At 38.8% G+C, this 23,277-nt stretch overlaps 1 protein-coding gene across 5 annotated transcripts in view; it reads left to right on the plus strand.

Annotated features, from left to right (window-relative positions):
• Nucleotides 1-23,277, plus strand: part of LOC126921302 (calcium-transporting ATPase sarcoplasmic/endoplasmic reticulum type) — a 51,102-nt gene that overhangs the window by 14,141 nt on the left and 13,684 nt on the right. For all 5 annotated transcript variants that reach the window (XR_007712276.1, XR_007712277.1, XR_007712278.1 and 2 more), the window contains one exon: nt 17,985-18,002. Coding sequence is in view for 2 of the 5 variants with exons in the window: in XM_050732775.1 (XP_050588732.1) it covers nt 17,985-18,002 (18 nt within the window). In the remaining 3 variants the exon portion in view is untranslated. The remainder of the gene's footprint in view (nt 1-17,984; nt 18,003-23,277) is intronic.

The following is a 23,277-nucleotide window of genomic DNA, read 5'->3' on the forward strand; positions in this document are numbered from 1 at the left end:
GAAATTGTGCAACTTCTGTTCGTCTGGAAACGAAACAACGTCGTGCTTACCTTTTTAATGACGTTGACAGAATTTTTACACGTAATTTCACCGCTTAGCATTTTTTAGTCGACTGCATGGGAATCGAACAATTTTTCTCCGATAGAATTTTCTTTGAATATCGCTCGATGCTTCCGTTCGATGAAATCCTTTCTGAACATCGTTGACGTCATCGAGATGGAGATTTCACTTGAAACGATAACAGATTTCTTTGAAATAAAGCGGGTCTTCTAAAATCCATGCCCAGAGTCGATGAATCATTCTCGTAGAATTTTCTTTCACTATACCGAGAAGTCTGCCAGTCATTGGGTGCACGGTACATTGACTTGCAATTACTTTTGCCATTAATCGAAACTGATCGTTCGATCAATTACCTTTCGGTAATGTATCTGTATCGTGTAATTAAGTTATTATTTACGCGACAGGTAAATAATATTTACGCGGAGGCTATTCGCTACTGTAAAACCTGGTCGCGATAAAAACAGCTTACCTCGAAGCAATTTGATTAAAAATTGAACTACTTACCTTGGCGAGAAGCGAGGAAATATGGACAAAAAAAAAAGAGCGTGAAACACGAAAGTTATAAAGAGGTTGCAGCGAAATAAAGAAGAGCGGCAGAAGCTATAAAAAAAAAAAAAAAAAAAAGAAGAAGAAGAAACTATAAGACACGAGAAGAAGCAAAGCGCGCTGTAATAAAAGAATTGGGGGGATGCGACAAATATAAACAACTATAAACACTGTAATAAACATAGAACTTAAAAGTAGCTATAAAAAATATTTTTAAAGAATTATACATTTTTAAAAAATCGTAAAAAGTTCGTAAAAAATAGTGTTTAAGATCATTGGGACATCTGATACTAACCTTACAAGGCCCGGTCGAACGATCGGTTTCAAAATTTAATTAAAAATTCTACATTACTTGTTGTTCCTTTCGTTCGTCTAACTTTATTATAAATTCTTATATTACCTGATTAATCAATTTTTTATAAATTTTAACTAACTTTATTATAAATTCTTATATTACCTGATTAATCAATTTTTTTCTTAATTTTTGTTAGTACAAGAATATACATAAAGTTGGACGAGGGAAAGGAAATAACGATGAACGTACAATTTTAAATTAAATTTCGAAACCGGTCTGGTCGTATTACTGTTAATATTCCCAAAAAGTATAGCGTTTCGAGGAAATATACACCGACGAAGATAAAATTGATTATATTTCATCCACCAACTACTATGATTCTTCTCCGAGGTTTCCCGATGACTCGAATCGTCGATTTGTTAATTTCTCTCTTTTTCCACGACGAATGGAATTAATTCCCGTCAAACTCGCGTCACTTGAAAATAATCTACTCGCGTATCCGTATACATATCGTTAAAATACTATTCCATTTACCGATCTCTATGCTTTGATGCTCCATTGCTAATATCGTTGTGCCCCGATATCGAGCGTTCAAATTGTTTCCATAATTCCTTTCTATTTTTCAAATGAAAAGCCAGATTGCGTTCGTTCGCATTATTTCCTTGTCAGAGGCGAAGGAAATTGCTGTTATGGGGGGTTAACGTTCCACGAATACACGTGGCGACACAGTTAATTACGGGATTGTCTCAATCAACGGTGGATAGTCACGAGATCGGCGTGTAATTTCATCGTTCGATCGAGTTTATTATGCTTGAAAACACGCTCACAGGCAACGTTCCACGTTTTTCACGAGATCGCTGTTTGATTATACAGCGGTGGATCCAGCAACTTCTTTTTTCATGGCTATCTTAATGCGTAGTAAAAGGCTTTAGAAACTCGCTAGCGCCATATCTCCAGTCTTATCTCGAAGATACTAATCTTCCTTCTTCTTTTTTTAATTATTTAATTTGTACTTTAAAATTTGTCCAGCTGAACATTTGGTAAATTTTTCCAACTTAATTGCTAAATAACACGTGGTTGGCTATTCCTAGTGGGATACCATCTTCGGGAAGATTCCAATCTGATGGACGTTTTTTAATCAGTAGATGTACGTACCGATACCGTCGTAAATTATCTGCCGCGAGTCGAACGTCGAACGAATTCGTTTCTTTTGTTTGAGAACGGTGGATTAAAGGTGGTATTTTTCCTTCGCTCTTTTTATCTTTATTTGTCCTACCTTAGTTTTTCTGATCTACGATCCTCGCTAAATTGACGTGATTGGGACAGAATATTGATTTTCATTTAACGAGATTTAAATCGAACGTAATTTTTGCGATTGCCAGTCCTGCGGAATATTGGAAATTCAATATCGACGGCGGAGAATCATCGTAGCGGAAGAAATTGTAGATTTTCTCCGTTGAAAATCGATAACGAATAATGAGAGGCTTCGACGCTTTAAATTTTATTATAAATTTATCGTATTTTATTTCACATTAGTAAACATGTTTCAAGATCTCGTGATAGTTCTAAAGACACTGATGAGAATGTGGAAAGAATTCTGTTCGCTTCTGACAATCATATTCCAGGTTTTTCTTCCAAATTTCCACGTAGCGAGATACTTGCTGGAAATTCATAAATAATTAAACGGGCAACACGAATGATTAAAAACACGACGCCGGAACGATACGGCACGACGATGTAGTAAAAGTTGCCAACATACGATTAGATGAGGTGGATAACAGGTGAGAAACACAATGTGAAAACCTGTTATCTGCTACGGCGTTATCGCAAATGTTCATCGTTGTTACCATTCCGGATATAAATTGTCTTACGCGTGGAGCGTTACTCGTCGCAAACGTTGTGCGTCCGTTTTGCTCTCTTTTCCCTTTTCTTTAGCATTATCCGCTTTCCCTTTCTTCGTCTTTCGTAATTTGAATCAACGTTTTATCTTGAATGTTCAGGAATTTCTTATCAATAGAAAAGTACGATTGCGTATCAAATTAATCAGATTGAAATCAAATGAGAAATTTAAGAGATAAAATTCTTTGCAAGTATTACCGTTAATTTCGCAGCTATATCGTTTCTGAAATTTTGTACGAAACAAAATTTTGTGAAAGTAGAAAGGAAGAAAGTTGGAAACGTATCGGTCTGCATTCGATATTGAAAATTAAGAAATGTCGAAAAACAGCAGAGAGAACGTAGATTCTCGAAAGCAAACAGAAAATATAATAAACAGCTTTGAATCGCGATAAAATCGGAGGACGCGTATCTTAGCTTTTGTATGGCTGGAAATAAACGATAATATTAGCGCCGGTTGCGCGTTGCCTAAATGCCAGGCTTATATTGCCACGGAACACGACGAAATTCATGCTAAAAACCGCTTTTACGGCCCATCTACAAATTGGAATGGTAACAGCGGCAGAAACGCGAAACGCAACTGGCACAGTCAGCAGAAGGAAAGCGGTTTCCGACGTTACAATTTTGCTGAAAACAAATCGTAGCTCGGGACACAGCTGGTGGAAATATCCAGCAGAAGAAAATAAATCATAAATTTTCTACACTTGCCGTTGCAACGCGTTAAATATTCCTTTAATACGATGCAAACGCCTCGGGTTCATTTAAAACTCGACGGTCCGAAAATGTAGCGAGTTACGACGAGCAACAATAGCGAAAAATGTCTCCCCTTGTGCTCGAGGTAAACGTTGCAGAAGAAACGTGTTCCACGATTCGCTCGTTTCTCATTATTTGAAAATAAACTACGAAGATGAAATATCGTCGATTATCGGCGAAAAATAGATTTACTTCGCAATATTTTTACATTTAAAACAAGAAAAATAATGGAAGAATATATGCGATAGGCGTATAAATACGCAAATATTCGGCGATCAAATATTTCCAAATAAACCGTCGGAGCGAAATATTTCTGGCTATTGGCAGCGACACATAGCGGCCCATTTGAAATTCCCGGCTATTCTTCTTCTTCGTTCCTACCTGTAAAAGTAAAGAAGAGAAAAGGAAAACGTGTTTTTAAAGTAGCCGAAAGCAGTTCGTTAAAAAAGTACAAATAAAGAAACGAATTATTGCCAACAGATTCATGCTGGAAGAATGCAAGCCATCTTCCTGTTATTGGTTATTTATAAATGCTTTAGTCGGTGCAGACATACACCTGACGTGGACAACTTCGAGCGTAAGCAACCACGTCAGGCCACCTAGCTGTCTGATTCATTATTAATAAGCTCCTCGGAAAGTTACACTCTCTACCACTTTATTCGTCCGCGTTACGCACAGACTTCTAATCAAACCACGCAAGACGATAAAATCGTACACGTATTCTATGAAACCTTCGTCGAAGTTAGACACTCGTCGAAACCTGAATTTTTGTTAGTTTTGCGATACCTGAATTCAACATTTCTAAAGTTTCCATCTTCTTCCTTCGTTCTTTTCCTCTTATTTTTCCTTTTTCCTTTTTTTTTTTTTATTCAAATATTTTGACCTTTCGAATGTCTCGCCTCTAATCGATAGACTGCGAATGTTCATGGAAATTTATATTTCCATCGATATGAAGATAAACAAATGAAGCATAAATATAAAAGATTCGTTTCATCGACTATTACATCGTTACTATATATATCAAATACTATAATTAATACCGTAACGTGTACTTTCCGGTATTCCGTATATTTTTACATGTTACGCCAATTCCGCACATTTTTCTCTGTATAAAATTCTTTTAAACGCGCGAACGTTCGCAATCCGCCAATTGAAATCCATTCACTGTTCGAAAGAATCTGTTCCTCGTAATATATACTGTCTTGGTCGTTTCTGTAGACGCGGAGAACATAAAAATCGGCCCGTGCTCGGTAAATCGCACATGTTACGGTGAAATTGCATTAGAAGTTATCGCGGCAAATGGGGTTAATTCGTTTTAAGGCCGCACTTCAAAGTTATGGCTCGTTGCGGCGTTTAGCCGGAGTCCCTCGCTCTGCTCGTATGTTTCATCGATGTCTGCTGCTCGAATATACCGCCAGCCTCTTCTCTTCTTCTTCTCTTCTCTTCTCTTCTCGTTTTACCGTCTTCGTGTCACACTTTTTTTAATAGTTGGCTGAACGTCGACTGGCCGTGAAACGTTTCAATTTCGAGCCAGTTGACAGGGTAATGAATGAGACGAAGATGATCGCCAGGGTAACTCGTTACGAGCTCGTCGTATCGTGGATTCTTTTTCATAATAATGAGAATAAATGGTTCTTTTTTAATTGCTGTTGCTCTCCTATAGTTCTCGTGGATGCTGACCAAGCATTCTTGAAATCGCCCAGTACTCTTTGCCGAGTGTTCTTTTCCTATCGCGTTTTTTTCTCTCTTTTGACGATTGCCATCTGAGCTACTCCTTTGAGACTCGTTTATCGTCAGAAAGTAGGCAAGGGCTCGCTTTTCCGCTTTTCTTTCATCCGTTTAAAGACATTTTTCGCTACTTTTATCGAAAGCAATTTGTAAGAATAGATGCAGGCTTGTCTTATTTTTTCCAGCATTTTTCTCTTCTCTTCTTCTCTTTAAGCATTCCTTGTTATTTTGATTTAAAGCAATGTTTATGAACCGATTGGGAAGGACAAGTGACGAAATGAGAGGAATACTTGTTACACGGCGTCTAATGGAATTTCATTAACTCAACGAATACTCGGACTTGTCTTATTTTTCCCAATATTTTTCCTTTCTCCTCTTCTCTTTAAGGATTCCTTGTTATTTTGATTTAAAGCAATGTTTATGAACCGATTGGGAAGGGCAAATGACGAAATGAGAGGAATACTTGTTACACGGCGTCTAATGGAATTTCATTAACACAACGAATACTCGGACTTGTCTTATTTTTCCCAACATTTTTCCCTTTTCTTCTTCTCTTTAAGAATTCCTTGTTATTTTTATTGAAACCAATTTTTAAGTACACACGGAGAAAGACAAGCGAAGAATCGAAAGGAATACTCGTTACACGTATCCGATGGAATTTCATTAATACGTAATCAAAATTCAGAATACTTCTTATCTGAGTATGTAAATAATATGTCGCCTAACGTGATAGGTTACTATAGATTGGCGAACTAGATATATAGATTACTCGAATTAGTTAATCCATGCGTATGTAATAGATTAAAATAACCAAGTGGTATAGGTATAAGTATACGTACCCACGTGCAGCAACGAAAAGGTCAAAATGTTTGCCCACGTTAATGTTTGCTGGCGTTATGTCGTGACAATTCAACGCTGGTTAAATTAACCTGATTGTTCCTTATTTTTATTCGCATGCTGCTTTATCGAACAAACTGGCAAAGCTTTCAAAGTGTCGCGATTTTTGACGCGACAATAGACGATCGGTGACAAACAGGCTTGGCGTGTATATAACTTTGCGTTTTAGCTTCAACAGGGACGAGTTCACGTAATTGAAACGAGTTAACGATTTTCCAGCTTTTGCGCCAACCTAGTCGTTATCTGCGTGTCGCCGTATCAACCGCGCGTTTACAGCAATCAGAATTGTCACCGTAATCCATTAAACACGGTTTGAAAAGCTTGTTTGGCTATGGAATTTTTAAGTAAACGCGAGAATTTAATGCAAATTAACGCGACACAGATAGCACGTTCGAACGAACGTTCGGCGAAATAACAGGTCGTTAGCTAAAGAAATTGTTATTTTCCTGAGAAACAACGAGTTACATATTTTCGAATAGTATTCCGATGTACTGTTTTAAAACAGAACGACGTATCGTTCTCGTCGCTTTAATGTGAAGTTGCTATTGCATGTATAAACGCTTTGTGTATGATGGTGTCAGAGAGGAAACGTATGATAATAATTATTCAGTACAATTATATAACTACAAAACGAAGCAAGGAATATTTTAGAAGATAAAGAATATCGTGAAAATGTGCAACGTTTAAAGTGTTTCTATTTGCGGTATATATTCTGTTGCAGTCTAATAAAGAATATGTAATCAACAAACGCGATTGTGTCGAGCGTAAATAATTAAAACAAGATTGCATTTATATTATGCGATCTTCTATAAATAATATGTTGGAATAGCTGTTACATGAAAGTTCCTTCTCTCTTCTCCTCTAACCAATTGCTCAAAAATTGTTCACTTTCTAAGAAATATTTTCATATTCTCATTAATACTCGCGCTAACTTTCGCGAATGAATTAATTAGCATATGGAAGATCCCACTGCAGCGATAGACAGAAACTTGAATATCTGTTTGAAAGTAGAAAGCCTGCGATATGCAGAACATAAAGGTGGAATTGCCAAAGAGAAACGCGTAGATGTTGACAAACTTTCACTCGTGGCAATCAAGAAAATTCTGCCATAATGAATTGACGTTAACGAGAATATTTTCAAGAAAGCAACTATCGAGATTGCAGGAAGGAGTAGGTAAATGATTGGTAAAAATTGGCTGGGAAAGATCGTAGAAAATTACTCGAAAATTGTCTACGTGAATCGTGGCTAACTATGGAGTAGGACAATTTTAGCGACAAATTTCATGCTCGCGTTGCTTCGATCGATCGAAACATCTTCGACTATGATTGCACAACGTTAGACATTTCCTCGTGAACAGCATAAACAGGAAACGAACGTCGTCGATGCGATCGATCGAAAATGCGACAATGGTTTAATTGATTCTTAATTTAATTAATTATACAGTGATTGTATGTAGAGGATTGTATCATCACTGTCAATCGACATTAAAGAAAGATTGTTACTTGTACACGTGTCTACAATTTTCTAATATTATTACCTCGGTTTTGTAATTGGCGAAAGCGTAACACAAGAATAATAATAATAATAATTTAAAAGAAACAAAAGATTAAATTTATAAACTCAACGCCATTTTTTGATATTAGAAGGAAAATTGACGAAATCGTTCATATAATTTCATATTATAATATAAAATAAAACGGAAGATACAAGAAACAAAAATGTCCTTCTTTCGAAGCCTGGGAAAAATTAAATTTCCTCTTGAAATAGCGGTTTTCGCTGTGAAAAAGATACAAACTCGGTGTTAATCTTCTAACTTTTCATTCGATATATAGTGGATTTTCTTTTATATTTTACTTCCATTAATCTATTACGTATACCATCCACTAACTTATGCGAAGTTTCATTTTGAATATCCGTCCACGCGGATTTTATTCCACCCCTAAGCTCAACCATATTTTCCGTAGGTGGCTTACCCGGATGGTAAACTTTTCTCGCAAGAATTCCCCGCGGGTTCTCGATCGATTTCGGATCTGTACACGATGTCGTCCATGATAATAATTCTATTCCGAAATTCTGAAACTACTTTTTCATACTGGCAGCTGTACGAAGAGGAGCAGCGTCATGTTGAAAAGTCCTCCTCTCGTCTTCTATATTTCAATTATCGGAGGCAATAATTCGCCGTGTAACATCTCCTGATATCCTTCGGCTACCGATCTATCGATCTACTCTTTACGTAAATAATTTCACTTAACATATTCAGGCACGAGGAGTGGATTTCTTGGAAATGACGGAGAAATATCGCGGAGGACGCGTCTCAGTCTATAATTACACACATTGCTGGTAGAATCTGATAAGAAAACCATTCGTTGGAAAATAAGAGTAAGCGTAGGATAGGATACGCGTAAGAGACGCGACACGTGGGAATTGGAATCGAAATAGAAACGTGTTCGTATCTATCCGAAGATGACAGTAATGGATAGTCACCCACGTCGAGCTACTCGAGCTCCATAGGTTTCTGGGTTTAAAGATAGCGATGCACGTCTATATTTTCGAACGTTTCGTTATCGTAATTCACGGCGCGCGTAATTGGCTCGGAAAAATGCACGCTGATGGTTTCCACGGTAGTGCCGTTTCCATGATGCACGGCTAGAGCCGATGTTTTCCCTCTTTTGAAACGCTGATAAATTGTGACACGTGCTGGCGTAATGTAACACACCAGAAATAAGCAATGTTATGCGCACAGTGTATCCTAGCGTAAAATAACCTAGGGACTTGAGAAGCCTAGTCGTTTCATAGTCGCGATACTTTCTGAATAAGCAGAATCAGTTGTCGCGAATAAAAAAATTGACGCGGACGCTTGATCGACAGGTTGCTAGGAGGAATTTCGGTTAAGGTTTATTTCGAGAATTTTACACGGCGCACAGATTTTTCTTGCTTATGCAATACTTGTCGAGTATATATCAAGTTGTTGGATAAATAGGTTGGGAGGTTAGCGAGATTAAGTTGTTTAGTGGATTAAGTAGATTGGGTAGTTTAGGAGATTAGGTAGCTAGATAGGTTTAGTGGATTGGGATAATTTATGTTTCATGTCTTATGTATTTATGATGTAGTTATTACCTTTTTTTTCCAAAGTCTATGAAATTATGATAGTGATTTTTAACGTATTTACCTTTTTTTATGATACAACTTTATACGTAAATGATACCTCGAACTTTCTTATTTTCATTAACGCAACAATTCCATTTTTAGTTTCTACGTTCTCGTTGTTTAATCCTTTGGATCTCGCGGCTGTGAAAAGTGATTTACTTTATTTCACGTGTAATCTCTACTTCTAAGATTATGATCTTCATAATATTATTTCATTCGGTATAGAAGTTTCCAGTTGTTATTAATTAGAACGAAATTCGATATCGGAAGAGAAAGAGAAAGAGCTTACACGGTCAATTTCAAAATTTCCATTTGTAAACTCGTTAAAGCGCTGAGTTAGTCAACGGGATGCTAAACAGTTTCAATTTCCACGTTTCTTCGAGACATGTGCTGAGGAGACTTCGGGACACAAAAACGAGCGGAAGAGAAGTCTTTGGGTGCGTTAAATCCGATCGTTCCTCGCCTTCACACTCTGCAAATGTAATTACATTGAAGCAGATCCAATTAACATTTTGCCTAAGGGGAACGCGAGCACGCGAATCGATGGCCTTCTCTTGTGCAACTCGTAACGAGCTAACTTAATGGTTTCGCGTGAAAGTGTGTCGTTATATCAGGCGACCTGCGTTCTCTAATTGTACCATTTCAATATCTTGACATTTTCCTAATTTCAACGTTATGTAGAATAAACGAAATGCAACGCAAAGTTATTCTTTCCCAGAAAATTTCTCGATTTTCACTACCGGAGTAAGCGATCAATGTTTAACCTCGATTAATCGTGGAATAGCATTAAATTTTGAAAATTGAAAGAGAAAATTATGTAACGATGCTACGGGCTTATTATGATCGAACGATTAATTCACGACATCAAACTATTCTCTAATATCGCTGTAAATTAATTAAAACCGTCGTTATCTTCCTATTTCACCGTAGATAAGTTGAAAATGTAAGCGCTACGACGAATCGCTCTAGGCACGTATCTAATTGTATTGCCATAAATTACGATTATTGCAGCGAATGCGCGTTAATAAATAACAATACGCGCAAGGCTATGTTTTTACAACGCAAATAGACCACCACCTCGACGCACTTGCCAAAACTTACGTAACCTTTTATCAGATACTTGCATTCGCTGGCATTCCGTAACCTACATTTCAAAAATACACAATCAGATGGGAGAGTGGCGGGCGAGAGAAGCACGTGAAATGTTCGGTATTTATATCTGGGCCAAGTTTCGCTGTATTTTCGAAATTTCGAAGCGCGACCTGCGTAGGAAAGTTCTCACGTTTTAATTCGCGGAATTCGACCTCTCCGACGATGTTCTAAATTAACCGCGCTCGTCGAACTTCGTGGCTCGATGGAAAATCGCTGGAAACGTGGAATAAAAATACCTTGATAATGGACTGATCCATGTAACCGATGGTGCAATTGGTTCTCAGGCGATTCTACGAGGAAAGATAAGGTGAAAATATAGAATAATACTTCTTCATGCGACGTCGCGTTTACGAGAAAATCGAGTTTGAAAATTTGTCGAGTATACTTAGACCTGACTCGTTTCGGGCTGAGCAATTGTAAATATAATCGACGGAAAGTCAAACTATATGTGAAAATATATATGCACATGATGCTTTCTTTTCGAGAAAAATAAATTTCACAATGTATCGCGCGCGTGTATCAGATCAGTTCTTAACTGATCACGTTTGAACTTTCTTTGCTTGAAAACGAGAGCTTAAACGGAAACTGTGCTGACATATTTCTTGCTGGTAATTTATTTGATCACGTGTATGATAATCTTTCGCCGATTGTTTACTTATACTTAGCCTGTGCTTAGCCGAGTTTAAGCAAACTTAATAAACCTTGATTTTCTCAGAAACGAAGCGTCGTATGAAACAATTTTATTCCACATTTTCGACTTATCTTTACACGTAGAATCGCTCTGTGGCCCAATTGAAGCATCTTTTATATGGAAATAGTGAATTCTACTCGGATCGGTTGAGTACCAAGCTTCATTGTGCTTTTGCAGTAAAGTTTCCCTTCTTTCCGATAATTCGTCGATTAAAACTCCCAGCGTTGAGTAATTCGAGGAACCAGAGAGCTTAAACAAAATTTTTCTATTCTATCCATTTGGAGAGCGACGTGTCTGTTCGTATTTATTTTACAAGATGAAGAGAATAGCGCGCGCACGAACAGTAGCCGCGGCAAGTATCCTTTCAAATTGCCTCTTATTTTGCGTTTGAAATCTTCTTTGCGACCTCTAGAGCCGTATCGTTCCCTATATTATACAACAGATCTACATCTCGTCACGAACACCCGCTAAACCCTGTCTTCCATCGTAAATTCTGCTCCAACTACTCCAAACCTTGTAACGAGCGAATTAACGCGAAGTTCGCGCAGACTTATCAACTCTGCTTCGTCACAGCTGCTTCTAAACTATTTAAAACTTCCACGACCACGGACTATCCTCTTTCCACGCAGATTCTTTCAAAATTCTCCGATCCTTGGAAAGATAAAAAAAGAAAAAATGCCAATTTATCCTGAAACTTAAATCTGGATTCTATCCAAAACCATTGCGTGGTTAAATCATTTTTCTAACTCGAAATATCCAGCGTAAGAGCGAAACCAAGATCCGCCGACAATATCGCGTTTGTCGCATCTGCTAGCGAGATTCATCGATAGTCTCGCCGTGTGCCGCTAGCTCAGCTTTGTGGCCCTGGCGTTGTCATCGTTTGACATCGGCTCAACGTCGCGTGATTAATCCGCAACCGTGACGCTCCAACAACGGGAAAACTGCATTTTTTTTTTTTTATTTTCCTTTCTTTTTTTCTTTGCGTCCTCGCGTGTCCCTCGCCCACCAGCTGCTTCTGATCGCGCTGAATACATCGGAGATGCTGCATTGTTTCCGCGTGAGAGCGTGTTTCGTTGTTGCGGATGTACGTACGTTGAGCGCATTGGTCGATGTGCATGTAAATGAGTTCGTTGAAACAACGACGCGGGTATTAAAGGCCAATGGGTATAATGAGCGCGAAAAACTTCGTGACGTTCACGAGCAGGATTTGCATACCTATCGTGAGTCTTCTATGGTTGCGCGATGCTTATGACGACAATGAGTTACGCTTACGGACCTATTGTTAGTCATAGTCGTCGTTGTTGCTTGTTATGGTGGCTTAGCATCGTTTAGACAGACTTTTATTGGGCTACGCTTCTGCAACTGCAAATTTGGCGACAATTATTCTTATTTGATCGTTATCGACACTTCGGTAACGTGGTAAGAAAATTTCAATTTCTTTCGCGAATATTTCAGATTATGTTTTTAATTAAATTGTGGAAAAATATTTTCACAAACTTCGCGTTAATTTTATTTGTCTAATTAAGAGACAAATAGGTGGGATAAACGGCACGACATGGAACAGAAATTATTAACGTGTAATTTTGCAAAATATTTTGCCTCTGGTTTAGCAGGAAAAAATCCTGTGTAGCGTGCAATCAGGGAAAGTTTAGCGTAGAGGGTACGTAACCCACGAGGCAGGGAATGTGTTAATATCCTATTAACCTTCTTTTAACCAGACTTTTCCTTGCTCGTCGGAAAAAAAGTTACAATCGAATCTGGTTTTCCATTGCGATGTGAGAAGTAATAATTAGAAGTATAAATATATTGTTTAACGAAACATTACAGCTTCCAGGTACACGCTGTTGCAATTTATCTTAAGGATAGGTACTCTGAACCGTACAGATGTCTCGAACAGTTGGTTAACGTCGAAATACCCTCGTCTATCGAGTAGCTAAAACTGGTTCGTCACAAATGGAAAGACACCCTTGTTAAATAGGGTCAACTCTCCCCTATATTATCATAAGAATTAAATGGAACAAACATATGGTGCTAGGGGCGGCTTAAGTCCTCGAGAGACTCCTATACTGCAACATCTAAATAGTAAATTCACAATAACAAGCTTTTGCCTCGTCTCGCGAGGAGAGTGCAAGATCCTGCGTTTTGTTTAATTAAAAATTCCCAAGACTTTATTCCCAAGATTTTACCATTTTGTTAAAAAAATGTCCTTAATCTTATAGGAGCATAAATTGTTTTAAGCTCGAGATGTTCCTCAAGGTACACTTCACGATTGAAGATTCGCCAATGCATCGAACTACAGCTGAATTATTACTTTATTATTGTTATTACTGTGGAAACTAGTATTCTATATATGGTGTGAGAGAAACACGGACTACCGCGTAGGATAGCATGTAAATAAAATTGAATTTCAGTTCGATCAAAGTTCGATCAAGGATAGTTGGTTGGTTCAGGAAGCAGAATACAGGTTAATTGGTTTGTTTTTACAGCGAATATCGTACAATATTGCGTTGTGGTTCGTAGATAGATACGTTAGTTCACCGCGGCGGAAACCGCGAGGCGTAATTCGCGCGTGTGAAAGCCGCTAAACGCTCGAATAATCCAATATCGAATCGACCGTGTTCGAATGCCAATTGGCGCGACGCGCGAGAGCTTGAAATTACGAAATCCTAGCTTACGATGTCTACTCGTCTAATAGAAAATAAACTAGGCAGAAAAAAAAGAAGCGGCGAAGATACGCGGAGTAAATTTTTGATGAAAATAAACGGTGGCGTTGTTGAAAAAACACTATGATCTCTGTCCGATCCGCTTCGACGCGTTCGATGCAACACTGAATGAGAATGATACTTTTATGTATTCTTTGTTGAAATATCAGACGTCGAAGAAAACAAGTTTCTGTTTTCAGAATTGTAAATTGCCTTCATACGGCATTTCTATACGCGTGTATGTGAGTACACGCACGTGCGCTTACATTGAATTCTTACAACGATAATCTGGTTTGTTCCACTTGCGAGAACTGGCTGCGTTTGCACCGTATGTCAGCAGGTAAACGTTGAAAAACATACGAAGTTTATTTCATTGCATCCAACTCGGTGAGCCGAACATTCGAAATGTTACTATTCGCGTGTATGTTATTAGTTTCTACGATAGTTAAAGAAACAATGGGAAATGTAAGAAGATGTCTGAATTAATCATTGGCCGTGGAAATTGCTATTGAACCGTCGAAAACCAACTAACCGCTTATCTTCCCTGAAAACCCGGGCCAATTGCCACAAATTCAATCCCCTCGATCCTGTCATCCGCAAAATCCAAACAACCCCGACCTCTCTTGGCTTCGCGCCATTTCCTCGTACGAAAATTCGTAACATCCACGTTCCACTTCTCGTGTTTCGGCTCTCGTTTTCACTCGACGCGAGAAACACCTCTGTTCTCATTCAACCTGCGATTTATTTTCCTTCCGACGAATTTTCAACATTTTACCAATGTAAACACGATAGTCGTGTCTCGTGTCGGTACCAATGAAATCTCAAATATTTCCTACAAACTGCACCACGTATTCGTAATAATTTCCTATGATAATTGTATCTCTGAACCAAGTATACTACACACGTTGTAAGTACGAGGAACGAGGGCATTTTCTCGTTACATTTATTGAAGGACACTGATAAATTTAAGGAGGAGGAGGAGGTCCTTTCCTGACGACCTTTCCCCCTTTTTTTGTTAATATTTTTTCAACGACCCAACGCGTGTTTCAGCCGCTTCTCGAAGAAGAGTTCTTAGAGTAAGAAAATATTCTTCTTTTATTTATTTTCCGCGCGGAAAATAGGAAACACTAGGAATCGTAAAAATCTTCCCGCGTTGGAAGACACGTGCGTGATGCGAACAAGATAGCACATTTTCAAAGTAAAAAAATTAGAAGATAAAAGCGGCGGAGAGCATTCAATTTTTATCGAATATCACATCGTGTCCTGATACTTGATACTTATGGCAAATAGCGTACGTGGATCTACATAATTCGTCTTGATGGTCGACTATAGAGGCTCGGTGATTCAGGGGCTCGGGAAGAACGTTTGCATAAACAATCCACGAGCGCGTAACTTGCGTAATCGGTTGATGCATCGAAACATTCGATCCATTAGCACCACGAGCATCGAATTCTACGACAGCGATGTTGTGTAGTGCGAATGCTTCGAAGGTTTTCGGGTTATTTTAAGTATCGTGTGTCGATCTCTCGAGAAATCATCGATCCCTATCGATAATGCATTAGCTGATGCGTCGTGATTAATACAAAAGCTCTCTGTGCTCCTCTTTGCTTCGACGTACGATACTAGGTTTTCAGTTCTTATTTTCATCCCTTGGAATTTTAAGATACGAACGTATTTCATTCTCGTGATCCGTTTCTAGAACGATATTCTAAAAATTTCGCAAACAACCAAAGACGCACGTATAACATCGTGACGATCGACGTTTTTGGAAAGTTCGGCCAAATGCAAAAGAAAATATCGAATTTTACGTGCAAACTGAATTAAGCTTTAAAATTGCTTATCACGTCCTTCCCTTATAGTTTTTATTTTTCAGCTATCCAGGCAAACGTTAAAAACGTTAAAAATAATCATCGCTACTTGGAAAAAATTATAGAACAGTAGAAGCAGTCTTGCAACCTTTTGAAGACACGACAGGCATATTTAGACTAACCAGGAGAAATCAATCAGTTTTTAAGTGGCGAAGATTTAAAGAAGGAGGCGAATATAGCGGAAGAATATAAGATTTTTGTTCTGTGTAGATTTAAGTTCGCATCAACTGCGATTACTTTATTATTAACGAAAGACGCGGATATGCTCAAGGTATCACGTCGCTTAGAGAATATACCGTTGTTACGTGTAAGAAAGTAAGATTATCAAATTTACATAATCTTCCTTCTAGCTTGAGTGATATAGTTGCGCTTCCAAAGCTCCCCCGTTAAAATGGAAAGCATCGAGTGTACGGTTCCCGCATGAAGTATCCCGAAAGAACAGTTTTCTGCCCTTACAATCGATAGGAAACGAGAGGGTGTGCCACTATCTACTGGCGCGTTTCCCGGGGAATTCAGCCGAAAAGCGATAGAATCTGAAATGCTTGGGGTCTGAAACAGAAATTGCACCGGATAAGCGGGTTTTCCTTTGGTTTACTTTTCAAACTGGTTCCCTATCCTACAGTTTCATTTCATTTATCTTAACTTGCCCAAGCAGAAGTTAGTGAAAAAGTGGACGTAAATGAAATTTACAAACTTCCTTCTTTCCTATAAAATTCATTACGAAATTAATTATTTAGAAAACACGGAGCACGAGTTCCTTGTTTAAATAGGTCGCAGGAGCGAAAAATTAGGGGGAAACTTATCGGATGGAGAGTAAATATTATCGGAGAGATACGTGAACAGAATTTCGAAACTTCTCTGAAGAATAAGATTGCTCGTAAATATATTAGGTTGGTGCGTATGAGACGTTGCTGCTTAGAATAGTTTCGATTTAAAAGAAATGGCATCAAAGTTACCGCGTAAATATAAATCTGACGTTTCAGAAGATCAAAGGCATTCTGTATGTCCTGCCTGCACAATTTTCGATACATAAATTATTTTAACACAGGCTCTAAATTGAAGGTACTTGTCAGCTAAATTTATTCTTCTCTTTCAAACTATGGAAGAACTAATTCGTTGAAATTATCTTAATAATAAACTGTTAATTTCATTGTTTTTACGATGCGCGCACAAGTTCCAAGAATTCCTTTAGAAACGTAAAATAAAATGAAACCAATTAATCGTTGGGATGTTACTCTCGCGAACGTATGATATTTCGAATGAACTGACGCTGTTAGAAATTTATTTGGAGGAAACGATATTTTCTCGATACGACAAATCAAATCTCACGAATGACGATTGATTCTAACGAGATAAGGACGCTCAGCGTTCCTGTATTTCGTGTGTAAATCTGTCAATCACACGATACGACGGGCACCTTGCCGGCTGCCGAATTATGTCAAATGCAGCGCGTGTCATATTAATGGCGTTGATCTGCAGGATTTCAACCGGTACTCGCCTGGTTTCTTCGTTTGAAAAGTCTCGTTTGGAAGAACGGACGAATGGTTTTGCATATTTCTGCCCTTGCGGCCAGCATTTTATCGGTTGTCACGGAGACACGCGTCGATGAGCCGTCACCGTGTAAGGGCGTTTATTATCGACCAGGAAAACGTTGTTTGCGATGCCGGTAACGCGAACGATGCTTCGGCAATTCGAAGTAGGCCACTTTAAAGGAGATGCTGCGAGCTACTGCGACTTAGGCCATTCAGATTCCACGTACCAATCGTCTATCCGGCTTTTTAACCAATTAACTTGGGGCAAACATGGGGTTAATTTGTCGCCTGCATTGTCTATATCTTTTACATGGTCATTTGTTTACCCATGAATCATGATTTCTTTCTGCGATTGATTCTTACTGATTGTAGATACGCTTGCAACAAGTAAACGTGATTTGTTTAGTCGTGAAAATTTATAGAAGATATTTACGAAACGTTTGAAGACGTAAAAGTTCATAGAACGTGCTTGATGTTTAAAAAATATGTTAACTATCTAAAGTATAGTATTTATTGTAATAATTATAACGTTAAACAAACGTGTTTGCCTAGGTCTTACTGCTTTAGTTGTATTCGTGAAAGAAAAAATTGAATTTGCACGACGGTATTTATAAATCTAATAAATCTAAAAATGAAACATATAAAAAGCTTTATAAAACTAGGAATCATCCAGTTCGAATCGGTTATTTATTTCTGTTTCATCTTGTCTGTTTCAGAATTGCCAGCCGAGGAGGGTAAGTTTTTCCCAGCGAAAGGTTTCTTCCCTCTGTGACGATCGATACGGTAAGCTGTTTGGATAACAAATTGGCATTGATGCTATCTGTAGAGTGTCTCGGTGTAAACATCGTATGCCCAGATAATGGTAGGATACTTTGCGACAAGCTGGTAAAAATGATATCTTAAAGAAATCAGATATGTATTTTAAACAAGTATTTTTATTCAAGAACTCGAGTACTTGTGCGTTTCTTTACTTTACTTCTGTATCGTTTTTATGATCGCTATCAGATTATTTTCAAATTAACTGACGCAGGCACGTGCATACACACGAGCACATAAAATGTGCATATCGATACACCGTGCTGTCCATTTATTTTTCCTTTTCGTTTTTCCACTCAATTTATCCAATTTAATCGCCGAAATAATGTGCGACGAAAGATAGCGATCAAACTAATATTCAACCAATTTCGAGCATAAAATTGCACGCGATTTACATACCACACGCCTTTACATTTGCCGAGAAAAATCCTCATTGTATTTCTCACAGCATTTATATTTAATGACCAAACGTATCGATCTAATCTCGGTTTACTGTGTTAAGCTCAAAGCTCGATACCACTAGAACGAAACGTAGAACCAAATAAAAAGACGCTTGGTCGGAAAATAACGTTATGTGACGATATTCTTTTGTAGCGACTATGCTTTGGCGTTCGTTCCTTGGACATCGCGTAAGACGAGGCTTATCTCAAGACACTCGATGACTCGCGCTCGACGTCATTAGCAATGTTTTTTTCGAGCGAGAAAATATTCCTTGCGTCGTTGGCGACGCACAACGTGGAAACACAGTCGCGACTCGTCTAATGCCAGACGCCTGGCAGTCATAGGTTCTCCCACAGGTTTCGGATCATGCAAAATCGAGGCTTCTCTCTCCTCTTTGTTTACGTATTTACCGCGTAACTCGTAGTACCTTTTGATCCTTTAAAAATAGACGCACTTGTACGTGGTCGCGCCTCAAAAGCCATTCAGCGATCGACTTTCTTCTTATCGTTAGCCTTACAGCCGCTAACTATTTTTAAAATGGTACATTTCGTGAAATGCGCGGTTCATCCAATTAGTCCAGTTCCACGGTTTTGTTCTTAAGCTGTCTCGAGAGGTTTTCGAGTAATTCCGATGCAGCAAACGAGATATCGGTTTTGTTCCCACTGTGTTTCTTTTTATCCTCGCTTCTTCTTGTGTAAGAGGCACCAGTTAAGCAGTTTAACTTAGAAAGCGCATCTAACGCGACCTCGAAGCGACGTTCCTTTAGATCGAAGAAGAAGATTGTCTCTTCGTGGTTGATTTTTCTATCGGGAGTTTAGTAGCTGCCTGCTAGTTGCATAAGTCAATCCTTTTGTTCTCCAGGCCGACTGGAATCAATTTTATTTTATGGAACGAAGATCGTAATTCCGGTAGAATAGAACGCGTTCTTGATACTTCTTACATGTTTGATATATATTTGGTTGCAGAGTTCGCTTGAATACAGTGGAAATCCATTTACCTCAACTTTACTTCTTTACTTCTTCTTTACTCCTTTACTTCTTCACGCTACGAGCTTACTAAATATTTTCGATTCCCGTAACGAGGAATCACGTTCGAAGTGCGTATTTTAGATTTTCATTCGGATAAGTGCAAGTTCGATAAGCTCGCTTCCAATCAGATTCTAAATTCTCGTTTCAATAAGTCAAATTCGAATAGACTGAGTTCTACTGTACTTTACATTCGTCTTTATCATATGAATGATCCTGTTCCATATGAAACCAGTAGATTGTAAAATTTCGGTTTAATAACCGGAGTTCGGATAAATGAATTTCAATCATTTCGTACTCAATGTTTCTAGCATGATCGATCGTCTTGCTCGTCGAAAGAAGTTCGAAATTCTCGTCGAAAATACAGCAACCAGTGGAACGCTGCAATTTTCCCGTTATCGTACTCGATCCTCGTTATTACGGCGCTTAAGTCGATCAAGACGCTCACAGCTGTAAACGACGTCAAAGGAGTTGGTCGATCGGAGGTGTTCAAAGACGCGAGATGCCTTCGGAAATGCGGAACGCGGTAATATCGAGCACTTAGGCCAGCGAGCTGTGTCTGGATGCGAAGGCAGATGCCGTGGATGATAGTTGGCGTCATTATCAAAGCAGGCCAGGCCTGTCTACATTGCATTATCGTTTCACGCGTGCACGTGGTCGTGTACATAGCACGGAAAGAGGAGAAGCTGAAGGGAATAAACGCGAACGTCGGTTACGTCTGTAGCCATTTAATTGCGAGTCAACGTTACGCTGGATCATAAGGTGGTATCCCATCACCTTCTTTGAAGTCGATCTTCCACGTCGTTAGGATCCACTCGTTTTCTTGCTTTCTAGTCGGAAGAATAGGACGATTGCCAACGATGGTTTGAATTACGCTTGGATTTATCAGGTGCGAGCCGAGGAATCATGGAATGGGAAGTTGGATTGCTTTGAAATTAGCTGTGCAACTTGGCACGAGGATCGAACACAGGATCTTTTTTGTTTAGTATTTCTGGAACGTTTGTTCGAGTTATGGAGCAGATAGGAAATTGTTTTGAATGGAACAATTGTTGGAATAAAGATGGAGAAGTGAATAGACTTTTTTAACAGTTTTACAACATCGGTCGAATATTGCTGTGAAATTGATCATGAAACTTACTGCTAGAACGAACATCCAGGGAACACATCTCTTAGTATTTTCGAAATATTTATTTGCCTTGTGGAATACAGCTATTATGTTGTTTCAGCTGGAGTTAGATTGACTGGATTGACTTAAAATTGGCTGTGGACTGTTACTCGAAACGAACGATCGCCGTTGAATCTTTTAGTACTTTGGAAACGTTAGTTTGAATTACGACGCAGCTATGGAGTTATCTTAAATGGAATATTGGCTAGGATAAAAGTTGAGGAGTGTTGAATTTTTTAGCCATTTTCCAGCATATAGGTTGAATCGACCATAAAGAGATTCCGGAACGAAAATGTTCGAGGGAAAAGTGTAGTTTCGAATAAAGTTTCGCTGAAATTGAATACAATATTCTAATTTCGAAGAAGTTTCCGCTTGAATTTTGTACGATATTAAAATTTCGAATTTGGTATTCAAATAAATCCGAGACTCGGTCAACGTTTCTAAGACAAACATTTTCGAGCAGCAAGCGCTTTATATTTCCTTCGCGTCCATAGAATCGCGACACCAAGTCTAACTATTGGCAATTGAAGAGAGTGGCACGCGATCCGTGACCACGAGTCTCGTGTTCCTCTATGCAGTTTAACGTTTAGTCAGAGAGAACAACGAGGCATTATAAACTTTTCTCGCGAAACGATATACGTTTCTTTCTACCTCGAATCGTTGCGTTGCTTTTCTAATCAGATCCCCTTCTAGACGTTGTATGATCCACGTTACACGTTGACACGTCGACTGTCACGCGAACCCGATACATTTGTTCTGGCAATAGATCAAAATGTATAGTACGCCATAGCGTTTAATTTCTGCCAACTGTTATACCTACATTATATTTACGATCTTCTTTTTTGCGACGATATTACCAATCGCATTGTTGAAAATTTATTAGTCCGTGACATTTATCTTACTTTAATCGTTCTAAAAAATTTAGTAGCATGAGTCACGCCGACGATCTCTGTCAAAGTGTGAAACCGATTTTTCCGCAAAGCAACGACATTTGTTCGAAGAATATTTCATATCACCCGAGAGAGCATAACAGGAACGACGTAGAGAGATACTCGTAAAAGAGACCTCGTAACTCGATTTAACTTTAGAATTATCTGAAACTCGTCCCTTAACGCTTCAGTTTCTCCCGGTCCGTAAATGCGAATCCAGAAGTTGGAAATTGGAATTCTCGATTTCCAATCCCTGCATTTCCGCGCCAGCAAATTACCGGTAAATCGTTGCCTTTTCGGCGAGTCATCGGCTTTCTCGAACGAAGAATCGGCGATTGAAAATCGACGTGTCCAAGTTACGTCCAGCTCTCCGCTTCGCGTAATCACGCGCTTCTGTTACCGTTAATTTCGCATCATAACATTCTTCGCTAAAAGTTTTATTGACGTAGATTTGTCAATCGCGGCTGCGTTAATGCGATTTCTTTCACAATTTAACGACACCGGCCGCGATCTCGCTGTGGCCTGTCTCTCTTTTCTCTTTCTCGCCTTCGTTCGTTGCTCGTTCTCTGTCCGGACGTCACCCATCGACTAACAATATCCGTATTGCGCGGACAAATACGGTGATGAAACTGATGCTTGCACAAGAGACATCAAAAAGTACTCGGATGACATTATCGTCGTGGAATCGCGTTCGAAAGAGTCACCTTGATTGCCAACGCCATACGAACTTTTCAACTTTCAATCGCTTTCGTCCTATTTTTCTTTCTCTCGTATTGAAAAATGAATTACGTATTTCAAGCCTTTGAAGCTTTTCCCGTGTTGTATCTGACAATTGGATAGAAAATGTCGGTGCTCTGGTTCGTTTATTTTAAACGTGTCAAGCTGTTTCGCTTTTGGAAGCACGTACTGCTTTGCGAGCGTATTCTTCTAAGTAAATTGTACAAATTTATATATATAATTTGAAGAATAGTTTTATAGAATAATTTCGACAGTATCTTTTATCTTTCGAGTCTTCTCTGTTTAATATCGAACAATTACATCCGAAACTATAGTTTCTCGTGCAAGATATAACTCTGCAAAATATTTTATACTCAAAATTGTAACCATCGAAGATTGCCGACCATGATAGAGACGTAAAGTGCATTACTGCAGGCGCGAAGCTATTTTATAAAAAAATTAAAAAAGAAAAGGGGGAAAATTCAAAAATTTTAACGAAATTAGAGTGGAAAAAGTGAACGTTAAAAGTGCTTCTGCCGGAGGAAGAGGATGGAAAAGCGCGGGAGACACGGATGGCGAGGTAGAAACGCGTTCCTATAATTGCTCGGCAATCTGATTTTCACTTGTCTTTGCTCGTAGATTACAATTAATGAAATCGTCGATCGTACAGCACGTTGAAGCGACATGACGTCAATCGTATGCTGGCAAAAGGCACTTGCTATCAAGGACACCATAGTCTGCTCCCGATTACTCTCGGTTCTGCCATCTGTTTCCTCTCTCTACTTTTCTCCCTTTTTTTCACATTTATCCATAGATGATAGATCACGAAGCCAGCAGATCGCGATATGTTCTCCCGTGACGATCGCAGTTGTACCTGTTGTTTCAATACAATTTGCAATTGAACTTTTCTTCCTCG

Source organism: Bombus affinis, chromosome 10 (genome assembly GCF_024516045.1).
Source record: "Bombus affinis isolate iyBomAffi1 chromosome 10, iyBomAffi1.2, whole genome shotgun sequence".
NCBI classification, from domain to species: Eukaryota; Metazoa; Arthropoda; class Insecta; order Hymenoptera; family Apidae; genus Bombus; species Bombus affinis.